A 23,094-nucleotide genomic window follows, 5' to 3' on the forward strand; every position below is an offset into this window, starting at 1 on the left:
TATACTGCAATGCACATATACCCCACAAAAGTACATACACCAACACGCAAGCATATATTGCACACAAATAGAAATGGCTAGATTGGAAGCCAGTTTAGCTAATCCCTCCTAAGTCTTTCTTCTTTTCCCCAGCCCAGATACTTAAAGATTTGAGTTTATGATTCAGGCTCAGAGTCAGGCACAAATAGGCAACCAACCAGTGTGTTCTGTCCAAAGAAATAACAGAAGCACACTAGTTGTGGGAGAATTGTTACACTTCCCACAATCTTGAAAAACCCAATAATTTTTTTAAAAAGGAATATTAAGACAGAAAATCTGAATACCACTAACAATGTCAATTAAGAAGACAAACATGTGATTTAAAGACAGAAAGAATACCTTCTTTTCCAACACCACTGGAGCACTTAGAAAAAATTAAAAGCCACAAGCAAATCTCAATAAAGTACAAGAAAAAGCCATATCAGTCACATTCTCTTAGCATAACACAGTAAAACTAGAAACTAATGAGAAATTTAAGAATGAAAAATCTCAACCTTTTAGAAATTTAAAGGCACACTTTAAAACCCTCCTGGGTCAAAGAGAAAACCAAAACTAAAATCATAGATACTTAGAAAATACCAACAGTGAGAGGAATCTGCCCCCAAATTTTCAGTTTAGAGCAAATTTGTCCTCAAAGAGGTGTGCCTGGGTGGCTCAGTGGTTGAGTGTCCACCTTTCGCTCAGGTTGTGATCCTGAGATCTTGGGATCCAGTCTCTCATCAGGCTCCCCAAAGGGAGCCTGCTTCTCTCCCTGCCTATGTCTCTGCCTCTCTCTTTGTGTGTGTCTCATGAATAAATAAAAATCTTTAAAAAAAAAAAAGTCTTCAAAGAAAAATTCAATCTTAAGTTCTCTTGCTTTTATATAAAAAGAATGAAAACAATCTGATAGCTCTAGAAATTGCAAAAAGAAAAATAAGAAGACCAAAATTTGACAAACTAATATATTAGGAAGGAGAAGAGTATTATAAATTATAAGTAAATCTCAGAGCAAACTTTCAAAAGACCAATAAAATAAATATTATCAAATCTAATGTTTAGAAGCAGATACACCATGAGGAATGAGAAAGATCAAATAGAAAGATATTATGAAGAGAATTAAAATATTAAGAGATTTACTACAACCAAATCAGTGACAAACTGGAAAATGTAGATAAAGTGAGAAATTTTCTTGAAGAGCATAAATTCCCAAAACTGATTCAAAAATAATAGAAAACATGAAGAGATCAGTAACCCTGAAAATGGAAGAAGTACTTTCAAACAGACATAAGGCCAAGATGGTTCCTTTGGAACAAAGGTCTATCAGTCTTTCAAAGATTAGATCATTCTTTATTACACACACACACACACACACACACACACACACACACACATAGCTTAATCCCGTTCCTGAATAGAGACATTAAGATACTAATAGATTACAGCAATAGATCTGCCATGGTCAGGAGGGATTATTCCACAATGCAGGAGTGGCTTGACATCAGTGATTAAAGAGGGAAAACCCACATGATCATCTAGAACAGAAATTTGCAAACTACTGCCTACTGGCCTTGCCACTTGCTTTTATAATTTAAATATAATCTGTGGCAGCTTTTCAGCTACAATAGCAGAGTTGAGTAGTTGAGACAGACACCTTAAGTCCCCCAAATCTAAAATATTTACTCTGGTCCTTTAAAAAAAAAAAAGGTTTTATTTATTTATTTGAGAGAAGGAAAGTGGGGTTGGTGTAGGGGCAGTGAGGCTCGATCTCCTGACCCTGAGATCACAACCTGAACCAAAAACAAGAATCAGATGCTTAACCAACTGTGCCACTCAGGCACTCCCAACTCCCTGACTCTTTAAGAAAAAAATTGCCACCCCTAATCTATAACATGCAAATAGAAAGGGGGAGAAACAAATGATAAAATCTTCAGTTTTTAAGTTTTAAATGAAACTCCGTTCATTCACTCCCATTTACTCACTCTCATTCAATTAAGAATAAAAGGAAGCTTTCTTAGGATTTTATAAAGAATATCCTAAAGCAATGGGCAATATTGTGCTTAATAGTACCAGAAATTCTCCCTTCTGGGCTTTTGTAAATAGGGCTGCCTCTGCCAATAATTTTCATGTGATGTGGACACAAAAAGGCTGTAAATCAGGGTGATTGGGAACCAGGATTTGGGAGCCAGACTAGCAGAGTTCAAATCCTGCCACTCCTAGCTGTGTGACCTTGGATAACTACTTAACTTCTCTGTGCCTTAATAATCTTTAAAATGAATAAATAATAGTACCAATTTTATAGGGTTATGGTGAGGAATAAGTGAGTCAATAGGTAGAAAGAGCTTAGAACAGTGCCTAGCACATAAGCGCAATGTCAGTATTTACAGCTATCACTAATCATGATATTATTGTGTCTTTGGTGTGGACCAGGTTAGTTTCTAGGGCAAGGGCTGGCTCTCTCACAAAACTGCCAGTGGGAGCATAGCTGGCCACAGTCTACTCCAGAAGGCAATTTGGCTGCATGTTTCCACAGCCTTAAAAGTATGCATGCACTTTGACCCATCAACCTGTTCTGGAAATCTATCCAAAGAAAGTAATGGTAGATATGCATAAAGATTTAACTTAATTTATAATAGTGAAAATTGGAAACAACTTCAGTATCCAACAGAAAGGAACTGTTTGGGAAACTGAACATCCACATGATTAAATGTTATGCAACATAAAAAATGATGCTGTTGAAATACATTTATTGACATGGAAAGTTATTCAGAACAAATGAGATTTATAAAAGGTTAAAAAATGAATAATTTGATTTCATTTTAGTAAAGAGATCAAGCCCCAAATGTTCATAGCAATTACCTCTGAATGACATTATAAATGTTTTGTTTATTCCTTCTATTTTTGTGCATCACTCAAAATTTTCTAATTTTTCATGGTGTGCACATATTCCTTCCATAATTTTAAAAATTAAAGATCTTTAAAATAAAGGATAATACCAGGATGCCTCAGAAAAAACATGACCAAGAAAATAAAAAGATAATCCCAGAACAGGAGAAAATACTTACAAAGTATATACCAGAGAAGAGATTTGTAACCAGATTATATGAAGAACTCACACAGCTCAATAATAAAAAGCCAAAAAGCCCAACCAAAAAAGGAGCAGTGTATTTAAATAGGCATTTCTCCAAAGAAGATCAATAGATGGATAATAAGCACAGGAAAAGGTGCTCATCATTAGCCAACAGGGAAACACAAATTGAAACAACTGTGAGAAAACACTGCACATTCACCAGGATGGCTATCATAAAAAGTCAGATAATAACAAGTATTGGTGAAGATGCAGAGAAATTGGAACATTACTGATGAGAATGTATAAAGGTACAGTCACTTTGGAAAGCAATCTAGCAGTTCTTCAAAACATTCAACAGAGAGTTATCGCATGACCCAGCAATTGTACTCCTAGTTGTAAAACCAAAGAGAAATGAGAACTTACATCTACACCAAAACTTATGCAGAAATGTTCAGAGAAGTATCATTCATAACAGACAAAACATTGGATCCGAATGTCCATCAGTTGATGAGTGGATAAAGAAAATGTGATATATCCACACAATGGCATATTATCCGGCAATAAAAAGCAGTGAAGAATTTATGGGCAGTACAACATGGATGAACCTTGAAAAAATGAGCTGAGTGAAACAAGTCAGTCACAAAAGACCACATACTCTATGATTGCATATATATGAAATGTCCATAATAGTCAGACCTGAGACAAAAAGTAGATGAGTGGTCACCTAGAGCTGGGAGTGGTTGGGAGGACTGGCAGGTGTATCCTTGGGTACAGGATCTCTTTGGAGTGACAAAAATGTTCTAAAATTGATGATGATGATGGCTGCACAACTCTGTTAATATACTAAAAAACACTGAATTGTACAATAAATAGGAACTTATATCATGTGGATTATCTCAATGGAGCTGTTGAAATAAAAAAAAACAAATGATCAAATACAAGTTTATAATCTCTAAAACAACCACAAAAGCGGGAATCTCAAGTATGTTATCTTAAAGAAATAGGAGTCAAAAAAATTTTTTATAAGATCAAATGGTCACCGAAAAAGATCTAAATTTTAGGACACCCAGTCATCCTCAAGAACCCTTCCCAGCTGTAACTGCCTCATCCCTCACAGTTCCAGGCAGGAACCAGGGGCTGGTTCTCCCCGGCAGACACAGGGCTGGTGAGGAGCACAGGTGGTGGCCTTCCCCATTCCCGGTGACACCAGCTGGCCTGCCGTTCAGTGGCTCCTGTCCCCCTTTTCAGCCAGCATCCCACAGGCTAACTTCTAATTCCACCCCCTGGGCAGAAATGATAAGTGCAACAGAATTGTAATTTGTATGGTAACTAGTTTATTATTCGCCTCTATTTATATGTATTTTTTGCTTCTATTTGTATGTTGAGTAGCTATTTTTTGCCTCTACAATCCTCTACCTACCCCTTGATCTTCCCTGCTTCTACTCCCTTGCCCCTCTCTGGAGCACTAACATACTTCCATACTCCCAGCCGACCCAACCTGGGTTTAACACAAGGGCGCATCTGCCCCGGAAAACCAAATGTGGCCAGAGGGAAACAGCAAGCCAGGTGCTGCTCTCACTCCAAGTTCTCATCACAGCCTCAAGTGGGTCCCGGAGCTGGCCGTCCACACCACCTTAATTTCCCAGTCCTTGAATTCTCCCGTCCCCTAACACCACCACCCTATACCTTCTGCTTTTTCCTCAGACGTCCTCCACCTCCTCCCTCTTGCAGTGACCCTATTTCCTCCTTCTCTTGGGAAGCAGAAGCAATCAGAAGAGACCATCCTCAAGCCCTCACCAGCCCCTGCACCACATCCTGCCTTTCTGCCTATCACCACGCATGCTCGGCTCACATCCCAACCCAAGGCCAACGGCTGCGCTCCTGCCCTAGGTCCCATGCCCTTGGCCTACTCAAGGGCACCACTCCATGATCCTCTTCACCAGCGCCCAGGCCAGACTCCCATCTCTACTGGGTCATTCCATCAGCATTTAAACATGTGACTAGTTCCCTGTCATTTAAAGAAAACACTCTTTCTCCTTTGGCTCCCAGCTCATTTCTTTCACCCCTTTACAGGAAAACTTTTACAAAGAGTCAGCTACACTTGTGTCTAATTCTTGCCTTCCATTGTCTCTGTTCAACCAAAACTTGTCAAGCTCACCAGTGACTTCAATGATCAATCTAGCAGCAGTATTTGATGTAAGCAGTCACTCCTCTGTCCTTGAAACATCCCCCTCGCTTTGCAGAGGACCAAGGTGGTGTCTTCCCCCATCACCAGCCAAGCCTTCTCAGTCTCTACTGATTGCTCCTGGTCACCCACCCTTTGATCATGTGAGTGCTCCAAGGCTCTGTGCTCAGACCTCTTCTTTCCATCCACTCTCATTCCCTGGGATTCCCCTTGAGACTTACATCTTTAAATGGCACAGATGCTGATGGATCCCATGCTGAGCTCTCTCTAGCCTGGATGACTTCTCTGAATTCCAGTCCCCATTTCACATCTCCCACTGCACATCTAATAAGCACCTCAAATGTATCACATCCAGAATCCAATTCCTGACCATCCTCCACCCACCTGCTTCTTCCAGTCTCCCTCATGTAAATAAATAGCAACACCTTCCTTCCAGATACTCGGCCCCAAACCCTGCGGTCACCTTTGAGTCATTTCCTCATGCCCCACATTCAGCCCATTAGCAAATCCTTTTGGTGCCAGCTTCAGTACATATTCAGAATCAGACCACTTCTCCCAAATCATTACCCTCCTGTTCTCTACCATCTGGAATATTGCACTAGTCTACCAACTGGTATCCCTGCTTTCAAACCTTGTCCCCCAAAATATCCTCAACACAATAGTCCCGTATGATGGAACACATCCAGCCACAGTGGCCTGCTTGGTCCTTGAGCACTTCCAGCACCCACCTGCTCTTAACCAAGAGCTCTATTCCTCTCATAGATACATGGATCACTTCTTCGCCTCATTCAAGCCTTGACTCAAATACAATCTGCTTTACCCCCCTTCTTCACCAGACTTTAAATCATGACCCTTTTCCCCAGAAAATCTTATCCCCTCTTCCTAGCTTTTTCTCCCTAGCAATTATTACCATATGACATGCCATATATTTTATTTAGGTACTTCTTTGTTATGTCTCCTTCCCCATGAGGGCAGAGACCTTTATCTTTCTTAACACTATACCCCCAGTACTTCAAACACATCCCTAGTACTGGCACATATTTGGATGAATATTTGATTAATATATGAATGCCTAAGCAGCAGGGATGAAGGGAGATATTTGGCTTTTAAATTTCCAAAAAGCAGATAATATTGCTTTTTTAAAAATAGGTTTAAGAAGATATTTTGTCCAGCCAGTTTTCCCCACCCTATCTAGAGGAGATAAAAGCATAGAGCAGGGGAGGAATAAAGAATTAAGAGATTTGTGATGGTTTTGATCCCAGGTTAGCTCCAAAGTGTGTATGGAAGAGACCCCTCCATAACTTTGGGGATCTGGTAAACAGTGGCCCAGGAGTTACCAGAGGAATGGGCACAGGAAGCATTTGGCAGAGATGACTGCATGGGTGTCATGGGAGAGAGAGCCACAGAGCCCTCAGCATTTCCTGACCCCAGAGTGTCATGAAAGAGCAGCCACATTGTACCATGTTCCCCAGAAGGGCTTGAAAATTAGTCAAGAGAAACCCAGGGGACCTGAAAGGATCTTGTGGCTGAGATAATATTTTGTCTATGTGGTCCAAGTGCCCAGAAATCAACAGACTTATGTGGGCAGGGCAGACACATACTGGTGATCAGGGATCTCTGCCTGTGGAGGTCATGACATTAGGGAAGCCCAATCCAGAATTTAACTGCCTCCCAAAGGGAAGGGAAAGGAGGAAGAGCCCAGAACTGACTCACTTAAACCTGAACTGCTGAAGGATACCAGGGCTTTTCTGCCATCAGGAAAAATGTGAGCTCAAAATTAAATTGAATTACAGGAAAATCAAGTTGTGTTTTTAACACACCCATAGATGTGACTTGAAAATACCATTCCTGCTAGTTTACTAATTTGGCTTCTGGTAGAGTTATTTCAAGCCCATTTCTTCCTTCTCTCCCTCAGAAAGTCCCAGAATAAGTTAGCACACCTATAAGAATGAGCCCCACAGAAATAGGATGGCCCTTCCAGTCTTAACCCTGATTATCAAAGCCAGCTCCACCCCCTGCCCCATGTCAGTGGAATCATAATCCAAAACTCCAGAAGGGTAATGGGCATATGTTCTCAAATTCCAAGTGTGCTCTTGACCTTATTTTGCAATAGCCAAGCATCTAGTCTTGGAGCATGGCAAGGAGGAAAAACAAATGCAAAAGGCTTGATTGCTAAGTGTCATCTCAGGCTTTAGCAAGAAGTCTGGCCATTAAAACTTTATATCCCCATACCCAAAGTTCAAAGCCCCTCATCGTTCAGCCAGCCAAGCAAGTAAGTCTGATCAAGGCATGGACTGGCAGCCTCTCCAATTTCAGCTAATAGCCAGCATTCAGTTCCTGAGCAACCAGAGCCATGTAACAAAGACATGCTTCTCTGGGCTTGATCCAGTGTAATGGGTAGTCTAATCCCTCTGAAGACCCAAATCAGCACAGCACACACTGAACATTTAATCTCCCATTTTCATTCAGTGGACCTAACACATCTCGTGAATATAAACAGAAAAACTGACAATAAATCTAAGCCTGACTTTCTGTTAAGTGAGGAAGATTGAGGGTGGGAAGGGGGTCTCACTTGTGTTCTCTCCCAGGATGACCATTTGAATCAAAGAGAAAAGTTCCCAGTCAAATCCATTTATCACCAAAGTTATAATGTTACACTTTGCTTGGGTCACTATATGGAACTACTCACACCCACCTCTAAAAAAGAAGTCTATTTTTTTAAAAATAATTTTAAGCAGGACTTCATTATCTATGGGAACCCAGAGGTAGATATTCTAGTGTGTGTTGAAAGTGAGTTCTCTCTTAGCACAAATCATTATCATCAAAATGGTAATAATATAACGCAACACTGAGATTATGGTGAGGCTAAGCTGATGTCTACAAAGAGGCTTTACGACGTGTAAAGTTTATCATGACAAATATCCTTGTTGATACTGCCAACATCATCAGTTTGATCCCCAAACACTGCCCTAAAGCTCAACATCTGCATAACTAGAATAATGATATGATGCCTCTCATTGTTTAATTAATGCCCAAAGTTTTAAGCAACAGAGACTATTTGCTCGTGCACACACATATACAAATGCAAACATAGCATTGGAGTACTTATGCCTACATGTAGACCAGATAAACCTCCAGACATGCAAGTACCCCAATTTCAAACCTGCCCCCCCATTCATACTAAACCTCTCATGCCCCCCAAACCCACACAAACACATTCCCACAGCCAGCTACCATGTTGATTCAGCAGAACTCTACATACTCACAACAAAAATGACTTAATTATTTCCACAAGTGAAACACTGGGCTTTCAACCTCTTGCTGACATTCCCTATAGTCTTCCTACCTCTGTGTCTGTCATAGAGATCATTACTCTGCTTACTCTGACTTCAAGCTGGACCAGCAGAAGTGGGAAGGAAGGGAAGACCTTTAACCAAAATGCTGAATTGTTTCCAAAAGGCCCAGTAAGTGTGCCTGAAATCTAGCAAAATCAAGCAGAGGGTAAGCAGAGAAGGGTCAGGACCTAATAATTTGACTACTGGCCTGTTCCGGATGGGAGACCCAAGTGGGGTAGGGAACCTCTGTGGAATGCCAGCTTACTAGTCCTCTCCCAACTCTGGTGCCTAAGGAAGATAAGATACATGAGCTCATGACTTGATCCTCTGAGGACAGCATGACCTTATACACCCACACAGAAAGCCTAGAGGAATGGGATCTATCCAGAAGGGTGAATGAAAGAAGATTCTATCACAGTCTTCTCACTTATGAAGAAAGCAATGAGACATCATGAATTCAGATTTTGTGATGATTCCAGTAGGGCCTGGGCAAAAGTTTTCCTTACCTTCTTCATTCTGCTTATGTAGACAGTTTTGCTCAGCAAGAGTTCCAACAATCTACTTAAGAGAAAAACTATTTTTGAAGGCTTTCCCGGGACTGCTAAAGCATTCATCAAACTACAGACACTAATCTTAGCTATCTTAAATTCTATTTTAAAAGTATTCTGGGGGAACCTACTATGTGCCAAAGTCAACCCACTTTCTAGTTACTGTGTGCATTTTCATACACAAAATCACATTACTTTTCAAATATTTTCTATTTTGAACTTGCTGTTACTTCGGTCTGGTTTCCTACCCTTCAGTTAATGTCAGAGAGGTGTTAAAAACACTGGCTTGGTTAATAAGCTTCAATGAACATCCTCGGGGGATTTTTACTCAGCCATGAGCACTGCACCAAGTTCAAAGCACTGTCCTGACCCAGGCTAGAGGGCAGGAGGAGACAGGGACAGGACAGTTACAGATAGGAAGGTATGAAATGAGACCTCAGGGAAAACTTGCCACCCTGCAGATTTCCACAGGGAGTCGAGAATTTTGTCTCTGAGATGAATCTTTTTTCTTTGGATGGGAAAACAGGTCCCTAGTGGACCAGAGGAAAGACCTTCTGGGAAGAGGGGAGTATGACGGGGTGAAGGCAGAGACAAGGAGGGCTGGTTGCAGGGGGCTGGGGCCTCCTCCTGCCTGATGAGGCCCTGGAGTTTGCCAGACAAGTTTCACCCCGGGCTATCCCCCCTGCAGTGTGCATCGAGGGAGGAGGGGTGCACCCCCGAGGAGACCACAGGAATGCCAAGGAGGGGAAAGGCGCCTGGAGCCAAGGGCTCCGGCAACGAGGATCCAATATCTGCGGGTGACTCCAGCCCCCGTAACAGGAGAGACCGTAAAGTATGTGCTCTGCTTCCCAACCAGCAAACACAGCAAATAACCAATTACTCCAAATAGCTAACAGATTTCGGCTCTGATTTCCCTCCCCTTGCCTCCCCTGTGCCTTCACTTGTCATTTGATGGGCGATTTGTATTTGCTCTGAGAAAATGAGAGAAGGAATGACTCACAAAGGAAGGTCCAGATTACACGCAGTGACAGGCATCAAACCTCTCTCATCAGAACTAATGGGAGTGGGGGGAGGCCAGGCTGCTCTGGCAACACATCTGAACCAGAGATATTTTTGAAGAAGTACAGTTTTGTACTTTCAAGCACATACAGTAATTCGTGCTAAACCAATATTGCCAAATGCATGTCCTTAGGAAACCTACTTTAAGAAGGAGATAAGTATCTACCTAATTAGCACATCTGCTAGATACCAAAAGGACAGGTAAAACTGTTCGGTTATTGAAGTTAAAACACTCCCCCTCTAATGCTCAAGTTCAGAGGTGCAACCGTGAAGTTCTGAGACAAACTGCCTTGGATGCCTTCTGGAAATGCTTCCTCACTTGGGAGCCACACCCTGTAATTGATTCCTTTGCTCAAAAAACCTTTGCTTCAAAGTCTTTGGATAAATTGTTGTCAGTATTCATGAGCTGCAACGAGGCATTCCCCCAAAACTTGGAATTAAGGGAAATAGGGCTGCCCTCGGAGAATTAGACCGTGAAATCAATGCAGAGTGGTTCAGGGCAAGGACAGGCAAAATCACCTCAAAGCAGAAGAGTGGCTCTTACACTAAGCCTTAACCCTAAATGGTGGCTGTATTAATACATCTAGAGAAAGAATATGTCGGTGAGAAAAGGAATTGGCCAGTTCCACAAGTACAAGAGAAGGAAGGGTTGACTGTTGACAGTTGTGCACATCAGCACCCTTGGGATGGCCTGAACCTTTGGAGATAGGTGGATCTGTCCATCTTGGTCAGCTGCCACGAAGTTTCAAGTCACAGTATCTTTCCTCATTCTGATTCTTTACTCATCTCCCATCACACCTTGGCTTCCCAGTTCCTGAATCTGTAAGATATCATGGGCCAGGCCATAATCTCATGTCACATCCCCAGGCAGGAGTAGTTCTCACTGTAAACTCATAAACTGGTAACCTCAGTTTGAGACTTGAATAATAAGTACCTTGACCTAAGAAAATGGACTCATCAAGTATCTGAACCCACAAGGGTGAGGATCCACACACAATACTGTAGAAACCTCCCCAAAGAATAACCCTGCTTGGTGGGCCTGATGGGAGAGAGTCAGCTCTCTTTTATTTCAGAAACTCCTTACATAGGCATCCATAGGCAAGGACGATGGCCCTAACCTAATTAGTTAACACCCAGCTGCCACGATAAACATAGAAAACAAGCTCTTCAGTCCGAGGGGGAAAACTTCTGATCCTGCTTTCCTTCTCACTTCTACCCTGCTAGATTCCTCACAGGGCAAGATATAGCCATCTAAGACTATTTTCCTCTTCTTTCTATAAAAGTTTGAGATTATAAGGGGGCCCATGCACTGATGGACAGAGCCAACTGAGCTTCCAGAATTTGACAAGCAAGTACTTCCTCTGTAAGGACAGATAGAAGAGAATAAGGTTCAAAAGAAATGGAGTAATAGGAGGATGAAGACAAGTGTTATGTTAAAGAACTGAGTAAAAGACAGAAGAAAACAGGGGAGCCTGGGTGGCTCAGCGGTTGAGCATCTGCCTTTGGCTCAGGGCATGATCCCGAGGTCCTGGGATTGAGTCCTGCATCAGGGTCCCTGCAGGGGACTGCCTATATCTCTGCCCCCACCCCCCGTGTGTGTGTGTCTCTCATGAATAAATAAATAAAATCTTAAAAAAAAAAAAAAAAGAAGAAGAAGAAAACAAATGGCTACTTTATGTTGGTAGGAAGTTTCATGAAGTTGGAGCATGCAGTCCTGAAGGGCATATAACCTGCATGAAGACAAATATGACTGTTAAATGTAAAACTATAACAAAGACATTGATTTCTAGCAAAATGGCAAACAAGAGGGCCAGAGAAACTCTCCAAGAACTCCCAAATTAACAGATAAGATATCTTTAAAATTCTTTTTAAATGCATGCCTGAGCTGATGGGAATGTAAAAAAAAATCCTTGGGGGAAAATGAGAAAGCAAAAATCCCAAAAAATAAGGCACCAAAATGCAAACTAACTGTGGAGCCCAAAAAGCCCCAGCCAAACATTTAGTTTTAGTGAATCTGGGTTTGTAGCATTTCCAGGCATCTGGTAAAGTAAACACATATCCTCTGTGAAAGAATGTAACTTTCATCCAGGCCTCAAAAAACTCTCAGATAAAGTTCCAAGAAACATGAGTTCACAATCAAAAATAGTATAACACATAAGGAACAAGGCACCATGAGCAAGAGTCAGCTAGAAACACCAACTGCATATCAGGTCTGTGAAGACAATAGGAAACAGAATTGTCATAAATAGGACTATTTAGGGGGGAAACAAAGCTGTTTAAAAGAAAAAAAGACATTAAAAATTATGTCAAAGGAACAAGAGGCTTTCAAAAATAAAGCTGATTGCAGGAAGAACCTTTTGAGATAAAAATATAATTCTTAAGACTAGAAACTCAATAGATGGGGTCAAATAGCCTTTAGAAACAACTAAAGACTTAATGAACTGGAAGATGTCTTCAAAAATCAGTCAGAGTGCAACACAAAGAAACAAGTAATATGAGAGAGAGAGTTAAAACTAACATGGAGAACAGAGAAGGTCCACCATATATCTATCTAATCAGAGTTCCATAAGGAAACAATAGAGAGAATGCGGAATGTGTAATATTTAAAGAGAGAGTGGTTGAGAACTTACCAGAACTAATAAAATGGAAAAAAAAAAAAAAAACAGTTCTCAGATTTAGGAAGACAACAGTACAATGGAAGCAGGAAGATAGTAAAATAGTACCTTCAAACTGCTGAAAAATAAGTGTTAGAAAATAAGTGTTAGTAAAACTAGTATATCTAAAATAAAGGTGAAATAAGACTAGTACTAATTTTATTTACTAGTTAGTAAAACTAGTATTTCCAAAATAAAGGTGAAATAAAAATAAAAATATTTTCAAACAATAATTAAAATGTGAGAAAGTTTACAATGAATTGATTCTAGGAATTTCTATAAACTCTAATTCAGGAAGAAAGACGACCCAGGAGAAAGAAGACTGGCATACAAAACAAAATAGTAATTGTGAGTATAGTTAACAGAAAATGGATTACTTTTCAAAATGATGTGGGTTTTTTTAAGATTTATTTATTTATTCATGAGACACAGACTGAGGAGAGAGGCAGAGTAACAGGCAGAGGGAGAAGCAGGCCCCCTGCAGAGAGCCCAATGCAGAACCCAATCCCAGATCCCAGGATTATGACCTGAGCCGAAGGCAGGAGCCCAACCCCTGAGCCACCAGGCGTCCCAATAATACTGTTTTTTAAATATCATTTATAAAGGTAAAACTAAAATATTGAACTGAAGTTTATAAATTGGTATATGGTTGGAATGAAAGTATTCTAAGTTCCTTCTAATATTCTGGAGGAGGCTATAAATATTAATTAGACTTTGTTAAGCTGAATATGCATGATAGAGTTTCTATACTAATCACTACCGGAATAAAAACAATGTATAGTTTCAAAACTGAAAAGGGAGGAAGGAATGGAAAACAGAATCTGTCTATTTGCTATTCACAAAAGAGACACCTAAAACATAAAGTCACAGAAAAGTTGAAAGTAAAGCAATAGAAAAAGGTATACCAGGAAAATACTGACCAAAGGAAGTTGGTGTAGCTATATTACAAGAGACAAAGCAGACAAAACAGTCTCATTAGTAGAGATTTTAAAAAGCAAATGGACAGAGGTTTACTACATATCATTAAAGGATTCAATTTTCCAGGAAGATATGTGAATTCTAAATGTCTTTATGGCTAGTAACATAGCATAAAATATATAAATTAAAAGTAGGTAGGATCATAAGGATAAAATGACAAATATCAAATCAAAGCAAGATGTTCTAATATACCCCTCTCAGAAATTAATGAATGACACATACAAAAATCAGAATAAAAACAGATTTAAATCACACAATTAACAAGTCTGATCTAAATGGATGTGTTATAGGGGATCCCTGGGTGGCGCAGTGGTTTAGCGCCGGTCTTTGGCCCAGGGCACGATCCTGGAGACCCGGGATCGAATCCCACATCAGGCTCCCGGTGCATGGAGCCTGCTTCTCCCTCTGCCTATGTCTCTGCCTCTCTCTCTCTCTATGACTGTCATAAATAAATTTAAAAAAAAAAAAATAAATAAATAAATGGATGTGTTATATATAAAACACATTTGGAGAATAGACATTCTCCAAGCACACACAGAGTTGCAAAAATTTATCTTGTAATAGATCATAAAGCCAATGTCAAGAACCATAACATACAGACCATATTTTCTGAACCATAGCACAGTTAAGCTGAAACCAGTAGCAGAAAGATAACTTAAAACATAAGCTAGGAACTTCTAAAACCTACTCTTAAGTGATCAGGTGTCAAAAAAGAAATATAGCAAAAATCAGTAAATACTCAGAACTGGAAAATGACAAAAAACAACAAAAAAAGTCATCAAAACCTGTGGGATGCATAAAGCAGTACTTAGAGGAAATTTTATAGCCCTAAATGTTTATATAAGAAAAGAAAAAACATTTTTTAAAGATTTTATTTATTTATTCATGATAGACATAGAGAGAGAGAGAGAGGCAGAGACACAGGCAGAGGGAGAAGCAGGCTCCATGTCGGGAGCCCAACGCGGGACCCGATCCTGGGACCCCAGGACTGTGCCCCTGGCCAAAGGCAGGTGCTAAACCGCTGAGCCACCCAGGGATCCCCGAAAAGAAAAAAATTGAAAATTGATGAACTAAGCATAGCCCTTAAGAGATTAAAAATATAATAACCCTCCCCAAAAACAGAAGGAAGGAAATGATAAATTAATAAACTAGAAAACAAGGAAACAATAAAATATCAACAGATTAAAAATCAGTTCTTTGAAAAGACTAAAAAAAAATATCTGACAAATTCTGACAAGAATAACAAAATATAACCTTAGGAATTAAAAGGAACATAAATAGAAGAAGAAAAAAGTTGAAAAGTAAAAAGTTATTGTGAGAAATGCTATGTCAATAATATTTAAGAAGAAATGGATAAATTGCAATAAAATATAAATCACCAAAAGTGACTCACATAGAAAAAGAAAACCTCAAAGTTCCTATAAACATTTTTTTCAAATTGTATCAGCAATTTAAAATAACCCCAAGAAAAATACTAGATTTAGAAATGATTTAGAAAACTAATACTAGTTTTAGAAATGAATCTACAACCATTCAGGCAACAAATAATGTTAATCTTTTTTCATTCACTCAAAGATTAGAAAAAGAGTATATATACCCCCAAGTCATTTTATAAGATTAGTGTTAACTAAATATCAAGACCTGAAAAAAACAGTATCAGAAAAAGAAACTTCAAGCCATTATCACTCACACAATAACTGATGCAAAAAAAATTCCTAAACTAAATATTTGCAAACTGAATCTAGCAATGTAGATAATAATAATAATAATAATAATAAAAAATAATGAATCATGACCAGGATAGATTGTTTCAGGAATGCAAAGTTGTTTTAGCATTTAAAGAATCTATTAATGTAATTCACATTAACAGATTAAACAAATTATACAATCACCTCAACAGATACATAAAAAATATTCAGTAAAATTTCACAGTATTCATGATAAAAACTCTTAGCTAACTAGTAATCATTCACCTGCTGCACTAGTGGTGTAACATAAAAATATTTACTTGTAAATTAGAGCAGATAAGAATATTCTATTATCAGTTACATAGAACATTAAAGTGAAGATCCTAGCCAGTGCAATAATATGAGAAAAGAAAATAATAAAGAAAAGAAAAAGAAATTAAAAGAAACAGAAGAATCAAAACTGAGATTAATCACAAATTATATGATAGATTACACAGAAAACCCCCAAAAATAAATCAGTAGAATTAATAAGAGAGTTTAGCAAAGTTTCTGAATATCAGTATATGAGAATAAGTTTCTTTTATATACAAGCAAAAAATAATTAGAAAATGTACCCTTAAAAATCCAAGTAAAAATAACAATAAAGCACAAAATGGGAGGAATGAAATCTAATAAAAGTTGTACCAGGCTTTTTTGGAGAAAATTATAAAAGTTTATTGAAAACATTAAAAAATACCCAAAAAAATGGAGAGATATATCATGTATGTGTTCAAAAGAGAATATTATAAAAATGTTCTTTCCGAATTGATCCAGAAATTCACTCAATCACAAATCACAACACTTTTTCTAAAGACGTTGACAAGCTAATTCTAAAACTGAGATGTAAAAAGCAAAGGACAAAAATAGCAATGACACTTCTAAAAATGAACAAGGTAAAATATTTCCTCTACCAGATATGAAGGCTTGTTATAAAGCTACAGTAAAATTAGACAGTAGAGTACAGGGAAAGACCAACGGAACAGAATAGAGAACCACAAACCAACCCACACTTATATGGAAACCTCACATATGACACAATTGTCCTTATATATCAAGAAAGGACAGGTCATTCTATGATGATATGAATTCAGTGGTTAGCTACATAGGGAAAAAAAAGAAATCTAATCTCTATCTCACACTTTGTACACAACACAAAGCAATTCTAGATGGAATAAGGACTCAAGTATGAAAAAAAACAAGATTTTAAAGTTCTGGAATTTTGAGAACAAAATGTAGATTAATACCCCCTTCAAAAAAAAATGTTGAACAATGCAGAGATGGGGGGGCAGGCAGAGAGAGACAGAGATATGAAGTCATAGCCTAAGAGATCCAAAATATATATAACAGGAATTTCAGAGGAAGAAAGCTTAAAAATGACTAGAAACTGGGCACCTGGGTGGCTCAGTGGTTGAGCATCTGCCTTTGGCTCAGGTCATGCTCCTGGGATCCTGGGATCAAGTCCCCACATTGGGCTCCTTCAGAGAGCCTGTTTCTTCCTCTGCCTGTGTCTCTGCCTCTCTCTGTGTCTCTCATGAATAAATAATAAAATCTTTTTTAAAAATGACTAGAAATTAAGGAAACTAACCTAATAACATTTTTTTTTTATTCATAGAGACACAGCTAGAGAGAGAGGCAGAATGGGAGGCTTAATCTTATGACCCTGAGATCATGACCTGAGCCAAAATCCAGAGTCTGGCACTTAATCAACTGAGCCACACAGGCACCCCAAATAGCACCATTTTCAAGAAAAAAATGGTAAGTATCCTATTTACCAACTAAACCATAAATACAATTCACTTGGCCACCACCTTTTAAATTATATGATTGTTAATCATTTTTCAAATTTAGGTTGATTCATATTACTACACATTTTGTACACAAAGCAAGACTATTAAAGGTTTTTTCTATTAAATGTGTATATCAACACCAATAAAAAATAAATTTATTATTAAAAAAATAATAGGGATCCCTGGGTGGCGCAGCGGTTTAGCGCATGCCTTTGGCCCAGGGCGCGATCCTGGAGACCCGGGATCGAATCCCGTGTCGGGCTCCCAGTGCATGGAGCCTGCTTCTCCCTCTGCCTATGTCTCTGCCTCTCTCTCTCTCTCTCTGCGTGACTATCATAAATAAATAAAAATTAAAAAATAATAATAAAAATAAAAAATAAATGTGTATATCATGCAACTTCCAATGTGCATATTTCAGAGTCATAGAGTGGCTTTCGTATTTCATGTATTTTCAAACCCTTAAGAAACTAATTCTCAGGCCATAGAAACTAGACTGTTCAAGAGCACAGAAAATGAGAGAACACCTCAAAAAAATTGTTCTATGAAATTATAATTTTGATATCAAAACCTAACAAAGACAAAAGTGATACTTATTAATAGAGACACAAAAATCCTAAATAAGTAAGAGCAAATGCAGTTCATAATATAGACTAGAATTTCTTATAAACTTGCCCTTAACCAGGATCAACAAACACTATCCATTCTCCCTGCTAACAATCTGAGGTACAGAGTCCACTGAAGGTTGGTATGCTGCTACAGCTCCCATAGAGGAGCTGCATGCTTACAAGAGTCACTGTACTGCTTCCCAAACCTGTTTATCCCAGTTGTACTCACATGGTAATCAGATCAATAAGTCGATATTACAAAAATACATAAAAATTGAATTTAAAAGAAATGGTATCTTATCTAGAAAATGAGTTTAGTGATTTTTTTTAACTGATGAAAATTAAGAATGATATTTTTTAGTTTTCATTCAAATTCCTGGTAGTGAACATACAGCATAATATTAGGTTCAGGAGAATCACAATATAGTGTTTCAATAGATGAATTCAAAAAGATGATGGGGATTAAGGGGTACACATACTGTGCTGAGCAATGAGTGTTGTATGGAAGTGTTGAATCAAGAGTGAGATTTTTTTTAAAGAAAAGGTATGGGAGGGAGGAATCTTAAATTTTTAAAAGGACTCCACGGTCCAATTTTTTTGTGGAAAAATCTCATCAAACTTTAATAAACCTAAAGGAAAAATCATAGATAATGTATTTTGGATGTGGTTTATACCAGAAGGATGACACGGTACTCTAATTACAGATCCAAATTTAAAGAAACCTTGGCATGTGTCCAATGACTGGTAAAGAAAGATACATAGATAGGGCTAGATATAAAATGTTTATGGTGTGTACACATGGCTTTTAATCAGTCCCCATTCAATTAACTTCTTCGATTTGCTAATCAACTACCTGTCTTGATTGCACTGGATAAGAGGACTTCAATTATAGTAAATTATAATACCATGACCAAGTATCCAGGAATGCAAGACAATTATACATTATGTTAACAGAATAATAGAAAACAAAATAATCATCTTGATAAATGACAAATGGCAGTGGATAAAATTAACTCCTATATCTAATTTTTAACCTATTAATAAACTAATAATAAAAGACACGATCTTGACAAAATCAAGAATATCTATCTGAAACTACCAATCATTATCACAATTAATGGAAAAATGGCAGAAGCTTTTCATTAGAATCGGTAACTAAACATGTTTGTTCACTAGCACCTCAATTATCAACTGTTGTTCTAAAAAAGGAATAAGGTATAATTATTATTAGAAAGATAGTGACGTATTTATTACTGTTTGAAGAAAACCATCTTACCTACCTGGAAAACCCAACAGAATCAATGAACAACTTTCAGAACTAATAAAGGAGCTTCCTAAAGAGTCTGTTTCAAAGTAAATACACAAAATATTGTCTCCCTATATTCTAACAATAAGCAATTAGACCAAATCACTAAAAAAACATATTCCACGTAGATAGCAACAAAGGCTATAAAATGCCTAGGACTCAACGTGAAATGGGCTAGTCTAAAGTAAACAAAAATAACTCCTCTAAGAAACAAAAGGCACAGGTGGAAATTAATATCATTAAATGTCCAATGATAGGGAAGTAGTTAAAATTTTGTAGATGTCCATATGATGAGATGACATGAAGCCATGTTTTTAAAGAATATACCGATATGGAAAAACATTACATAATTTTAAATAAAGAAAATGCAAATTATAAAAAGGTACAACATGACTACAATTATGTTTTTAAACAAAAGTCTGCACACATGCAAAAAAGATATCTTAAAATGTAAGCACATCAAAATCTTAACAGTGCTTGTCTCCAACTGGTAGGAATACAGGTGGTTTTCACTTTCTGCTTTACACTGTCTTTTCTGTATTTTCTACAATGAATAAATCAGAAAAAATTAAAAATATATATGGCCTCTTCCTAGAAATCCTAAGATGCCCAATACAGCAATGCCTCCCCCAGCACCATGAACAGAATTTAATTGTTGGCAGGTCCTATCTCATATGGCTCCCCCAGCAGCTCAGAGGCTGCTCTGGCTCTGAACATGGGACTTCATGAGGGCGTGGTGAAGGCTAAATGCCAAGTCATCTTCCCAGAGGGACCCACGACCCCTAAAGATGACACCAAGCAAGGAAATCAGCCCAGTTGCAGACTGTGGGCCCCAGGAAACATCTCAGAACTTTCCCCAGACAACCTAGGTTCCTTGGTCACACACAGTTTTCATGCCTGTGGGAGGGGCAGAGAAAATCAACCTGCCACTGCCCACAGAAGCTTTTTACGTCCCATGTTCCAGCAGTCCAGCTCTAATCTAGACACTTCCCTGTTTCCACTGTCCCCTGCAACCCCAACCAACCCTCTGGCCCTCATGCCAATAAACAAGATTAAGTTAAGTCCCAAGACAAACTAAGATAACTCAGTGCTGTTTCTGAGGATCTTCCCCTATCTTGCTCCCCATTCCTCATCCATCACACAGGGCAGGTCACTGTTCTCCGTGGGATCTCAGGAAATACAGTTGACCCTGAACAACACTGGTTTGAGTAGCATGGGTGCGCTAATACACAGATTTTTCCAATACAGCACGGTGCTATAACTATTTTCTCTTCCTGATGATTTTCCTAACAGCATTTTCTTTTCTCTAGCTTACTTTATTATAAGAATACAGTATGTAATACCTACAACATACAAAGTCTGTGTTTATCAGCTATTTATGTTATCAGTGAGACTTCTGGTCAACAGTAGGCTATTAGTAGCCAAGGTTTTGAAAGTCAAAAGTTACCTGTGAATTTTCTACAGTGCAGGGGCTAGTGCCCCAACGTGCCTGCCCCCACATTGTTCAAGGTCTAATGTACTTCCTTTCTTTCCCTCCCACTCCCCTTCCTCCTGTTCCTTTCCTTAACTCCCTACTCCCACCCCAAGCCCCCCAGGGAAATCAAAGAGCCCGCAAATAGGTAAACAATACATACATGAGGACTGGATGGAGAAGATGCCATGTTAGTGGGGGCAGAGCCCGACAGACCATCTGCAAGCTACAAATTAAACACGCTGGTTAGGAACAGGGTTAGGGAAACCACTTCAGGGAAGACTGGACAGCCCCAAGGAAGTAGAGCTCTCCAAGCAGGGAGGCTATAAAAGCTACAGGAGGAACGTGTGTTTTGGAGTTAGGTAAGGCAGGGTCTAAATCCTGGCCCTACTGCTCTATCAGCTATGTGACCTTGGTCAAGCCCCCTGACCTCTCTGGGTCAGCATCCCAAACACAGAATGGGTACAAAGCCCAGGTCACAGGGCAACAGTGAGTATAAGGAGTTGAAGGTCATGCATATTTAGCACAGGTGAGGCACATGAAAGTTGCTCAGCCAATGCCCCTCTCTCGCCCACTTTCTCACTGCCCTTGGCACCACTTACTCAATAGCATCCTCACATGCCCACCCTATCTTTCAAACCTCCCCATCGCAGACATACTCCAAGCTCCCCACCATTCCTGGTGGTTTCTTCTAACCGCTGGACCACACCAACCCCTGCTTGGGCATGGTTCCTAAGTCTTTTCTCTTCAAAGACAAGAACCAGGGCATCATCTGACTTTCCCAAAGCCTGTAAAAGGGAGGCTTGAAGAGTGTTATAATCCAACGCCCCTTTGCTATGCTAGAGAAAACTTCCTGCATCCTTTTCTGGCATCAGATCCTTGCCTGCAAGGAGTACCTGCCTTGCCTCTGGTACTGTGACTCAGTACTTTCTAGGATAAATCCCTGGGCTGCAGGGTCCAGAGAGCCTCAGAAGGCAGGACTGGAGACAGGCGACTTTGTCAGAGACCACTATAATGGTCCTAGAGAAGGTGATGGGGCTCTGGGTGGATGAGCACCAGTCTGGGTGGACAAAGCCAGGAGATGCTTTCCAGGCAGAGGGGGTAACAAGTGCAAAGGAGTAGAAGGATAAAATACAACACAGTCAAGAAAGCAAAGGGCTCAGCTCGGGAAGGAGGCACTGGGCAGCAGACAAATGAAGCTAGAGGGGCTGAGATGATGAGCCAAGAAACAGACTCCCAGGGTCAGACTCTCTCTGCCTTTGAACCCCAAGCAGAGGGCTCCGGGAGACTCCACAGGAGGCCTGAGCCCCGGGTGGCTGTCAGATCCTTGGCTGGAAAAACCTGGGAGACACAGTCACCTGGGGGTCAGAAGGGCTCAGGAAGGCCAGGATTAAGTCTTTTGGGATCTGGGGGGGAGTCTTGGAACCCACAGACCCAACTCTGCCCTTTGAAGGGGGAATCACTGAAGGGGACCCTAGTCCCCCTAAACTAGCTTTATTTAGAGCCAGAAGCACAGGAAGCGGCTAGTGAGCACCAGGCCAGGCCGCTGGATGGTGCCGGGGACTGGCCACATGTGTTGGTGGATATGGTGTGACCCCTGGCATAGACCAGATGAACTCCACACAACCCCCCACTCCCCGGCCGCCTCTGCCCCTCCCGCTCTCATCCCGAACCTCACAGAAGCCTTCTTGTTATTTTTAATACAGTTTGTTTTTAGAAAGGTGAGAGGGAAACCAGCAGTTCACCCAAGCAAAAGGAAAAAAAATAAAGCTAAACATAGTGCTCCAAAGATCTGGTCCCGCTTCCGAAATTACACGTTCCCCTTTGGGACTCAGGCATAATTTGCCGCTACAGTTCTGGGAGCACGTTGCCACCTTCACAGCGTCCCAGAGACTATAACTGGAGCAGCAGGCCCAAAATGAGCCCAAGCTGGGGAGCTTGGCAGCCGCCAGCCTCAGCACCCTATCCCACAGTGCGGGGAGTGGGTCTTCACACCTCCTGATGCCTTCTCCACCCAGTCTGCACTTCCTCCGATACCTGCCCGCCTCACACACACACGCACACACATGCATCCACATACACTCACACACGCAGTCCCACTGCCTAGCCTGTGCTCCACTCCTTTGCCCATCAGGAAAACCCTCCTCTCCTCTCCCCTCCCCTCTGCTGTTCTAACCCCGCCGGCCTATGGGGCCAGCCACTCCCGGGCATTTTCCTGATCCCTTAGCCCACGCTGACTCACAGGGCCAAGACAAGCACACGATCTCTGTCCCTTGCTGATAAAGTGTCTCATTTGAGATCAGTTACATACCTCTCATTTCACCCAACTGGGGTGAACATTTCAACGTGCTCTT

General features: G+C 40.0%; 1 protein-coding gene across 22 annotated transcripts in view; it reads right to left on the bottom strand.

The window, feature by feature from the left end:
• The window catches only part of DYSF (dysferlin), a 215,386-nt gene that overhangs the window by 35,024 nt on the left and 157,268 nt on the right, over nt 1–23,094 (bottom strand). For 13 of the 22 annotated variants that reach the window (XM_055312238.1, XM_055312229.1, XM_055312246.1 and 10 more), the window contains one exon: nt 20,904–20,966. The exons of the other annotated variants lie outside the window; for them this stretch is intronic. In XM_055312238.1, the coding sequence (XP_055168213.1) occupies nt 20,904–20,966 (63 nt within the window). The remainder of the gene's footprint in view (nt 1–20,903; nt 20,967–23,094) is intronic. 22 annotated transcript variants of the gene reach the window in all.

Source organism: Nyctereutes procyonoides, unplaced genomic scaffold (assembly GCF_905146905.1).
Source record: "Nyctereutes procyonoides isolate TBG_1078 unplaced genomic scaffold, NYPRO_anot_genome, whole genome shotgun sequence".
NCBI classification, from domain to species: Eukaryota; Metazoa; Chordata; class Mammalia; order Carnivora; family Canidae; genus Nyctereutes; species Nyctereutes procyonoides.